This window comes from Alligator sinensis, unplaced genomic scaffold (assembly GCF_000455745.1).
Source record: "Alligator sinensis unplaced genomic scaffold, ASM45574v1 scaffold514_1, whole genome shotgun sequence".
Lineage (NCBI taxonomy): Eukaryota > Metazoa > Chordata > Crocodylia > Alligatoridae > Alligator > Alligator sinensis.
The window spans coordinates 1,275,294-1,285,481 of NW_005842385.1; the positions used below are offsets into that span (position 1 = coordinate 1,275,294).

General features: G+C 42.5%; 1 protein-coding gene across 8 annotated transcripts in view; it reads left to right on the forward strand.

Moving 5' to 3' along the window:
* RELCH (RAB11 binding and LisH domain, coiled-coil and HEAT repeat containing) overlaps positions 1-10,188 on the forward strand; it is a 132,223-nt gene that overhangs the window by 33,445 nt on the left and 88,590 nt on the right. For all 8 annotated transcript variants that reach the window (XR_003095432.1, XR_003095433.1, XM_025211010.1 and 5 more), the window contains exons 3-5: positions 8,425-8,496; positions 8,641-8,696; positions 8,807-8,920. Coding sequence is in view for 6 of the 8 variants with exons in the window: in XM_025211010.1 (XP_025066795.1) it covers positions 8,425-8,496; positions 8,641-8,696; positions 8,807-8,920 (242 nt within the window). In the remaining 2 variants the exon portion in view is untranslated. The remainder of the gene's footprint in view (positions 1-8,424; positions 8,497-8,640; positions 8,697-8,806; positions 8,921-10,188) is intronic.

A 10,188-nucleotide genomic window follows, 5' to 3' on the forward strand; every position in this document is an offset into this window, starting at 1 on the left:
TGTCGAAGGCCTTCCTGAAGTCCAGAAAGACTATATCCACCGTGACACTTGCATCCAAGGACTTGGTGGGCTGGTCATAGAAGGCCACCAGGTTGTTTTGACAAGACCTGCCCCTAATGAACCCATGCTGGTTGCCCCTGAGCATAACCTCCCCTGCTGGCCCTTCCTGGACATATGCCAGGATTATTCTTTTGAAAAGCTTCACCAGGACTGAGGTAAGACTCACAGGCCTATAGTTTCCTGGGTCCTCCTTCCTCCCTTTTTTGAAGATGGGGACCACATTGGCCCTTTTCCAGTCCTCCGGCACATTGCCCGAGCGCCGTGCATGCTCGTAGAGCTGTGCCAGAGGTCCCGCAATGACCCCTGCTAGTTCCTTCAGCGCTCTGGGGTGGAGATCATCAGGACCTGCGGATTTAAATACATCTAGTCCCTCCAGAAGTTCCCTGACAAGGTTCTCATTAACCCTAGGCCTGGGTGTGCCACCCACAGGGCCTTTGGGGAGGCCAGTGGGGGAGATATCCAGGTCCCTCCTCAGAAGTACGGAGGCAAAGAAATTGTTGAATATGCCAGCTTTACCGTCAGGTGAGATGACCAGATTTCCTAGCGAAAGCATTTTGCTTGGCACACATGCCTCAGGGTAGATGCCGAGGTAGGGGACTGGGGCTGCACTGCCACAACAGTGATTAGGCCCCTTGTGCCTCCCCCACCATCTGCCCCTGGCGCGCTAACATCTTACAAGTCGAGGTTGCAGGTGTTTTTGGCACTGCCTGAAAATGTTGCTGACCCCTGGCTTAGATGTTTTATGTGGAAAGTCTGAGGTGTATTCATTGAAAAGTATTGGTGCTAGCACTGACCCTTATGGAGACTTCATTCTTCAGAGTTTGTACTCTTCTTTTTTTTCCTTGGCTGGTAGTGTGTTTGAATTATCTGCTGGAGATCATGGTCATGATGAAAACACGTAGCTTGGAGTTGGGCATCAACTTTTCCAGTAATCCCCACTTGGTTCAGTGCTTTATTATCATCACGAGTCAGATCCCAGAAACAGTTGTTAAATGTCGAGTTTCATTTGTCTTCTAGCTTGAGTCTTGAGATGTTCAAACTGTTTTCAGGAGCCTTGATGTCTAGAAGTCTCTTTAATGGCACTGAATGGCAACAACAAGGACCAGGTTCAAATGTAGGCGTTCAACACAATTTCTGTGTCTGACTCAAGTGCCTAGTAACCTGGGAAAATAAATATGAACAGCAAGCAACCTTAAATTAAAACCAGGTTTATTACGGGGAAGAGGCTGACAACCTTAAAGAAGAATCTATCTATTAAACTTTAACTGAAACACCATTAAGTCTCTCAGTCACTGGCAAACCAACCCAGGGAAGCTACAACCTAGGCCAGTCGGTTGGAAAAGGAGACTTGCCCAGGGCTGCCACCCAGAGGCTTTACCACCCATGCCAGCCAACAATGACAGGGGCTAAGTAGGGAGGCCCACTACAAGGGGCCCTGCTGGTCCTTACCACCAATACACAAAGTTACCATAACAAAGTATAACCATAGCTAAATATGCATAACATAAGCAGGGTTACGCTGGTATTATGTAATCACATAATTCCAGGAAATGGAGTTATAAGTAATATAATACTTGCAAGAAAATAGTTGGCAACTCTGCAATGTGTCTGAACTGCCTGTCTTCAAAATAGCTTAGGTTTTCTCTCTTCATGTACTTGGCTCAAGCTCAAAAGCCATCTGCCAAGCAGTTCTCTGCCCACCTGGTTTCTTCAAAGCAAACCTTCCCCTAAGGGCTGGACCTGAAGGCCTGTTTCTCTTGCTGCCTAGGTCTTTCTGAGTGCATTGCTCCTCTCTTGTTGACTGATTCTCTTACTACTATTTCAATGTCATATCTTGATTACTTATTTACTGGGCAACTCAAATCTTCCTATTCACTTGTCCCTGGTTTCACAAGCTGATCGTGCTGCTCTCCAGTTTGTCCTGTGGCAAGCTGCTATACCGTTCTTGTCTAGCTCATTTTAGTTACATTTGCTGTCCTCAGGTGTTGCCATCTCCTGTAGTGCTTCTAATAATGCCACGGTTACCCGGCATCCTTTGCTGGCATTTGCACCACAGGAAAGAAGAAGAAAAAGCAGGGTTTGAATAGTACTTGTGCCTAATTTTCAAAAAGAAATTTTTGTTTCTTCTGGTTACATACTGTATTTACTCAAAACCCAAGACAAGGTTTTTTTCCCCATTTAACATGGGGGGGAAGCCCCTTGTCTTGGATCCAAATACGAGACAGCAGGTGAGCAGGCAGCTGCTGTGGCTTTGGTCCCAAACCAACTACTACCTGGCTCCCTTCGTGCCTGCCTTCTTTTCACCCTCCCCCCCTCCACAGCCTCAGGTCCCCCTTCTATTCCCTGTCTGTTTTCCACTGTCCCACAGCCTCTGCCCCTGCCCCCATGCCCCCACCACTTACCTTCACTCCAACAGGCTCCATCTCTTCTGCAGCCTGGGGCATTGAGTATGTTTGGCGGGGAGGGGGACCAAAGGCACAGGGGGGCAAGTGGTGGGGAAAGACAGACACCAGGGGGCAAGGTGTGGGGCAGCCAAAAGCAGGGATCAAGCTCCACCACCTGCCCCCTCACCCCCTGCCACTGCTTTCCATGCTGCAGTGGTGTGAAGAAACAAATTTAAGGCAGCTCTCCAATAATTAGATTCTATACATGGAAAATTGTAACAAAGTTATAAGTATTCTGTGTATAGGATCGAATTATTGGCGGGGATCATCTTAAATTCAGTCATCTTGGATTTGGGTAAATAAGGTATGTGCAAACGCACTGAAGGTAATCGGGGAATTTATTTTGAAGGTATAATTTAGCCTGGAGATCTTTTTTTGTTACTTTTGATGTACAAGGAGCAGTTCATGAATCTGGCAGTCAAGGAAAAAAACTGTGTAATAGTGTCTTTGATTGGAAGGACAGTTGGACATATATACATGATAACATCTAAAATCACTTTCTTCTTTTAAAAAGAAAAGTGGTTTGGATAGTGTTCTCTTCTGGAAAGTCCAGAATGCCAGTAATGGTTTCACAATGTATAAAAGGTATTGAAGTACTTAATAACTCCCTTTACATTGTTATATAAGTGTTGCAGGAAAAGGCTGAAACTGTTTCACAAGTGTGAAATTGCACTGATGTAATTGAATGGAATATGTACTAATAAGAAGCATGTGTTTTTTCTGGTTTGGCGCTTCTCCAAGAAGCGGTCACCAAGCCAGTTTGAGCATTTACATTTCATGAATTATATTTTCTTGGCCCAGACGGAAACCATTGAATTAGTGAATTAGAATTGCATAGTGAGCAATTCTCTTCTGCAAGAAGACTAGCCAACTTCTGGCCTCTAGCACCTGACCCTCTGCTTCCTTGACAGAGTTCAGAGGAAACTTGACTCCAGCATGTTTAGCAAGTCCCACCCCAACCCTACCAAACTAGTAGACTTCCATAGATTGCTCTCTCTCAGCCCCAGCTGTTGGTTGTTTCCTCCCAGGATGGGCTTACTTCTGTTAGGAGCTCTGTCCAACATGGCACTATGCACCTAGTGCAGTAGTGCTCAACATCTAGCCTGTAGGGCTCCCCATGGATCCAGAAATTGAGCAGCAGGGAAGCAGTGGGAGCATTAATTGTTGCTGCTTCCAGAGCTGCAACAGTTAATACCGCCACCACTCCCCGCAGCCTGAATGTGCAGACCTGTGGGGAGCCTCCACAGTCAGATAGGAATCCAGCCCACAGACTGGCCTCGTGCCACTTAGCCAGCCCACGAAACCAGAAGTTTTGAGCACCACTGATCTAATAGGCTCCTTCAGTTCATTGGTAGGGTGTTTCCAGTGTTCATCAGCTGCCTTGATAATACGATATAGGCAATAGGTCACTATTTAAATAAAAAACTGTCATATTTGCCAGTGGTTCTCACCCAGAAATGAGGCTGCTTGGCTTTTTTTTTTTTTTTTCTATTGAATAAATTTCTCCTGAGATAGAGATGTAACCATCAGCAAACTTTTAATGCTGAACAGTGTAGTATGGCAAAGATTCAACAACAAAACATTTGGAATTGGTATCGACTGTGAGGCTCTTTTGCCTTCCTCTGTTGCCTTCCTTCTGGAGGAGGAGGGGAATGGCAGTCTTTCTTGTGTCTCTTGAATGCATTTAAGCAACTGCTGCAGCAGTAGGACACTGACCAAGACTCCCGCCGCCCCCCCTCCCCGCTTTACCTCTGGCAGGTTAAGGTGCTATGTCTTCTAGCTGTACAACAGTATTAATTTGTAGAGTTTAGTAATTGGTTGGGCAAGGATTCTTATGGAAAGGTTTGGATAGAGATGATCCTGTCTCAGACAAGGTTGAACTAGATCAGGGGTTCCCAAACCCCACTCCACAGGGAGTTTGGCTGCCAGACTGGAAGTCCAGAAATGACTCGCATTCTGTGGACCGGCAGGCAACCCTTCTTTATACTGGGTATAAAAAAGGGTTGGCTGCTAGCCCACAGTATGCCCACTGCTGATCTGCGGTTTGCCGGTCCGCAGCATAAAAAGGTTGGGAACCCCTGGACTAGATGACCTCTGGAGGTCCCTTCCAGCCCTGCTACTTACAATTCTGTAGAAATAAGCAACTGCTGAAATAAGTGTAATTCTCTCTTAAATCAAATGTTCTTTTTAAAGCCGTCTTACATATTCTGGACTAATGGCTTATAAGACCTTACGCATAAATAAAAGCAAACGTACTTTTTAAAGTAAAACTGAATTTGTGGCTTGAACGATGTCTCTGGATTGCTGAAAACTATAATTTTGTCAGCCTGATGGAAATTGAAATAATAGAGTTAGGTTTGTGATTTCATTACTTACTGTTTCTAACTGTAACAATGCTGTTTTGTGGCCATTATAGCCATAGATAGACGCTATATTTGTAGCATGAATATGCCCTTGAAATGCTACAGATGTTCATTCACTACAAAAGTGGTAGAAGTGCTACAGAAATGTTTCTGGATGAAGCAAGAACTTCTCTGTAGCGTTGTATTTTTGTAGTATTGCATGTAACCTGTGTACAGTCCGCTGTAGGGATTGTTTGGTCCCCTAGCATCCCACAATCTTCTGTGAGGGGAGAGGAAGAAAAGGGAGTCATTGAGTACAGCTTCAGGAAAGCACAGCCTGCCTGCTCCCCTCACCCCCCTCCAAAAAACCAGGCTGTCAGCAAGTGTGGGACCGAGACTAGTTCTCCATTTGGCAGTGCTCCAGAGTGCTGTGGCACTTGTGGTACTACAAACATAATGTCTGTCCATGGCCTATCATATACTGTAAAATAAGTAATGCTTCTCAGATATTTGTAGTGTTCAGTCTTACACTGTTTAAAGAGAAACATGCAGCAGAGTAACCCGTTTTGAGAGGAACAAACAGGTACAGTCAAAATGGTCTTTCTGCACCAAAGCAGTTGAATGAAAATTAATTCTTGCCGTCTGACATGGGTTTGTCCAATATGAGTTTTTTGGCTTTCTATGCCTTTGGTCATACGTCTCCTATTTCCGCTTCAATTCTCCTTGTTGAGATTCCTGATTTTTCTCCAGTTTGTGTTTTTTCTTTTTGGTTTTTTTTAACAGTTTTCTTTTAGTTTTTAACATTTATTTATATCATTCTGGTGCAGGGCAATCCTGATCTGCAATTGTTCTGTACATTAATTTTTATATTTTTCAATATTTTTAAATAATTCTTTTGACAAAAGTAAGTGTTCACATTTGAGTATTTTAATCTGAGCTCCATTTATTTTGTAAATATTTTTAAAGTTTCTGAAGATGAATAAATAAAGTGTACTATTTAGAATCCTGATCTGTAACTTTCGAATTCATGCTTATGCAAGTACTTAAGTGATTAGTTACTTCACATACCATACCGTTTTCAAACTTTGTTGCACAGAAATATTTGCAGATCAACATTGCTGACTACTAGAGAGATCTTTTTTACATACTTTATCATCAGATCTTCAGTTGTGCTTCTGTATTGCTGCAGTAAAATTCTGTGCATCAAACAAGTTTACTTCCATGTACTAAATGTGGTGTACTGTAGTTACTCTTTCAGTTTTGACGGAATAAATGCAAACTGAGTGAATCTTTTTTCCATGCCCTCTTAGAGTAGTGTTTTCATTAATAAAAGTTCTGCAAGGAAGTTCAATCTGAGAGTTGTTTTCCCAGAGCTGAATACTATCCTGCACATAAACACCAATTAAATGAGAATCTTGATTTCTGTAGCGCACTATCATTTTAAAAATCCCCCAAAATGTTTCTAATTAGTGATTATGTGGAACAGCTATTTGTTTGCTTATCACAAGTATCTGCAGCATTGTAAGCTTCCTATAAACACAGGTGGGAAATCTGGTGGGGGGGGGCAGTTGCATGCGCACACAACTCTTCTTTCCCCCGCCCCGCGCGCAGGGGGAACTTGTCAGCTGCCACCTCTGCCCTCAGCTGAGCCCAGGAACCACTCCTCCTGTTTATCTGCAGCCACAGGCTACAGCTTTGCAGTATGTTGGGCTCAGCAGGGCACTACAACCATGGGGGTGGGGAGGGGGGAAGGTTTCCTCTCCCTGCCACTCTCCTATCATGTCCCTCGCTGGCCAGGAACAGGTGCTAGAAGGAGGAACCTTCCTGCTTCTGCTATTGTCACCAGTTGATATGGGTACAAGGGAAACTCCAGAGCCACTTTTCCCCTGCTGCAACTGAGAGGTGCAGGGAGCAGCTGCATGGGTTGCCAGGCTTGGACAGGGACTGTGGCAGTGAGGGGACAGTTCCTTCTTCCACTGTCTACTCCCAGCCAGTGTGGCGGGGGAAGGGCATGGATGAGCAGGAAGCAGACATAGGAAGGAGGAACCTGCCCATTGCTACTGCTGTTCCCATCAGCGGGTAGCACCCCACACAGCTGCTCTCTGCAGCCACCCTTGTGCCCATCAAATCATATGAGGTGAGAGGAATACCTCTTTACCATGCCTCTTCCCACCTCTCCTGCCCCCCGCCCCCCCCAACCTATGCCCAGGTCAGCTGGGGACAGTGGCAACGGGAAAGGCTCCCCTTCCTGCACCTGCTCCCTGATCTAGCCCCCAACCCAATATGCAACACCCCACCTTCATTAAATCCTAGATCCACCCGTGCATGAACATTCAAATTTAAATGAGCTTTAAACAGATTTAAACTGGAGTTGTTTAGCGGGCACTAAGTATATAGTTGTTTTGTCATTTCTAGTTAAATACTGGGCTGGTTTCTCCTAAATAAAAAATAATAATAATTTTTAGTTTTCCAAATGTGACTGCCTTTTATTCAGACTAATGCACAATGAACTCTGTACCTGGCCGTGCTGAATCACTAAGGTAAAAGAATATAATGGAAGTTCCCTAAAATAGGTTTTCTCAGACATTCTAAGTATGACTGGAAAGAAATAATTTACCAACTTCAAGAAAGTTCAAAGTTTATATTAAACTGGCACCAACCTACTCAGTGCTGACTTCGAGCTCATGACTTCCAAGGCAACGGAAAGGTGTCTTGATTCAAATACTGCTTAGAGTTAATGTTGTTGCAGCATTACAACATTTCATAGTAGAGACTGAACAGCTAAATATTATCTTTGAATCTCTTGTTTGAAATCAAGTCCAATTGATCCCTAGGTGTTTAGCCATGTAGCATAGGGTAACACTTCCACTGGAAATATTTATTAAGACTAAAGAAAGAAAGCCAGGCATTATGCTACAAACTTCCTTTGAGCACTGTAATTAGATGTGGTTTAGCTGTGCATTTCTCAGTATATTCTGGCCAGGATCTGGGCACAATCTGGTCTGCTGGTCCAGGTAAGTTAGGCACTTTTAATTTCCTGCTTTAAATCAGGGGTGTCTAACTTCTTTATTAAAATAAAAATCATTACATACCTTTAATGTCTGGTAATTCCAGGCCATTCTAAATGGTTTCAGTTTTGCCATGTACAGATTTCTTCCATTAAATCTGTAGTTAATCTCGTTATGTTTATGCCTCTCCATTTGGTTTTGGCCAAAAGATCAGAGCATATTTGGACTTCAAGATTTGAGGGTGGAGTAGAGGGGAAGAGATTTCAGTCTTTCTTCAACATAATGCAAAATAAAGAAACATAATCCAATAATTTATAGTCATTCCTTGTCAGACCGCTTGAAATTCTTCTTTGGTTAACTCTAGAATAATATAATTATGGAAAATGTTCACCAGTTTGCTTTCAGGCCAACTCTGCTGCATGTGTTCATGAATTCCATAAGACAGCATGCTTTCTGTTTAATACAAACTGTATATTTTTTTTCACACCCATCCTTGCTTTTTATATTTTATTTTTGTTTCCCTTTCCTTGGTTGGATGCCTGTGTGTGTTTAATCCAAATCCCTGTCCAGTCCTGGAGTTTGAACTACGGAAAGCCAAGGAGACCATTCAGGCCCTCCGAGCCAACCTGACTCAGGCTGCAGGTGGTGTACATAAAACTTTTTCTTAGTATTTCTGCTTTGACAATGTAGAAGTAGCTGTGCTCTTTCCATGTTAAATAAAATAAATTGTATTACCTCTTTTTTTTTTTTTTTTTTTTCTTTTCTTTTTCCTTTTTTTTAAAACAGAAAACGAAGTTCCATTGCAGGAACGAAAAAATTATAAATCAAGTCCTGAAATTCAGGTAGGTGGCAGACAGTGATTGACCCAGTAACTTCAATTAACATGCAGCTGTCACAGTAATTGCAGTGAAGATGAGTTTAAGACTTAGTTCTTGTTTTTCTTTTTTCCCAGGAGCCAATCAAACCTCTTGAAAAAAGAGCTCTAAACTTCCTAGTCAACGAGTTTTTATTGAAAAATAGTTACAAACTTACATCAATAACCTTTTCAGATGAAAATGATGATCAGGTAAGGTAACCTTTTCTCTTGTATCTTATTTTTGCATGCTTTTGCTTGAGCTATTTATACTAGTTTTTGATACATGATCTGATGCTGCCAACAGCTATGGGTGCACTTAATGTGCTCGTGTCTTCTCAGTTAATGGGACTAGTCACATATGTAAAAAGTGTGTGCATCTGTAAATGCTTATAGATAGAGGGTGGATTGGAAGTGTGGGAATGCATCAAAATGCGGAGATGGAGCTTTTAAAACATACAACTCATTAACTCATGGGTGTTAAAGGTATGGTGTGTGGGCTGGATCCACCCCATGGAGCCCTTTCATCTGGCCCCTGGTGCTGCCTGTAGGTCTCAGAGTTGACCCACAAGCAACATGCACATGGGATGTACCAGATGACCTTACATGCATTACTCATTCCAGTCACCTTGTTGCATATGGCACCCATTCAAGCATGCCGGATCCAACAGCATGTCTTGGAGTAGCTGCTGCGTGTAGCACTGGATCCAGCACACAGGACCAGTCTATGGGTCCAATCCGGCCCACAGACAGGCCTCATGTCAGTCATCTGGCCTGTGGGGCCAAATGAGTTTCACCCCTGCATTAACTGAAGAAAAATGCATCATTTGGTATTCATCTTACATATGCAGCACTGAGCAGCTTTCAGGTTAATTTTATGCAGATAACTAAAGGATCTTGCTTTATATTCAAATAGATAAATTCATAATCCTCAGCTAAAATAGCCTTTTTGAAATGAGTAAGTAGAAGTGAGGAATGTTTCACTGTCATAAGCAAGGCAGAACAGTTCCTCTGCAGTGTAAAATTTTGTATTAAGAAAAAAATTATTAACAGACTGTTTTCTCTACTAGGTAGTACAGAAATAGGAAGCTTGCCTCATGTAAACACAATTGGCTAATTGCTTTTTGGATTTGATGAAATCTGTATAGAGAGATTTTTTTTTTATTTTTTTTTTTTGCCACGTAAAATTGGACAGTATTTTATAATATATAAAAATGGACATTTTATATCCCTGTGGAAAAGCATTAGTGTTATCAAGTGACATTACTCCTATGTCACTTTCTATATAATTGAAATAGTATGGAAGAGAAGCACTGTTCTAGGTTTTGTTTTGTTTTGTTTGTTTGCTTTCAAAGAATTTTTAAAAATATATTTTATTGAAGCCCTACAGGCTTATGAAGTGTAAAGTGCCTCCATAAAAATTAATTTTGGAAGTTGCACATGTCTCTTAAAATCAGGTTATGCAGTTGACAGGAAAGAGT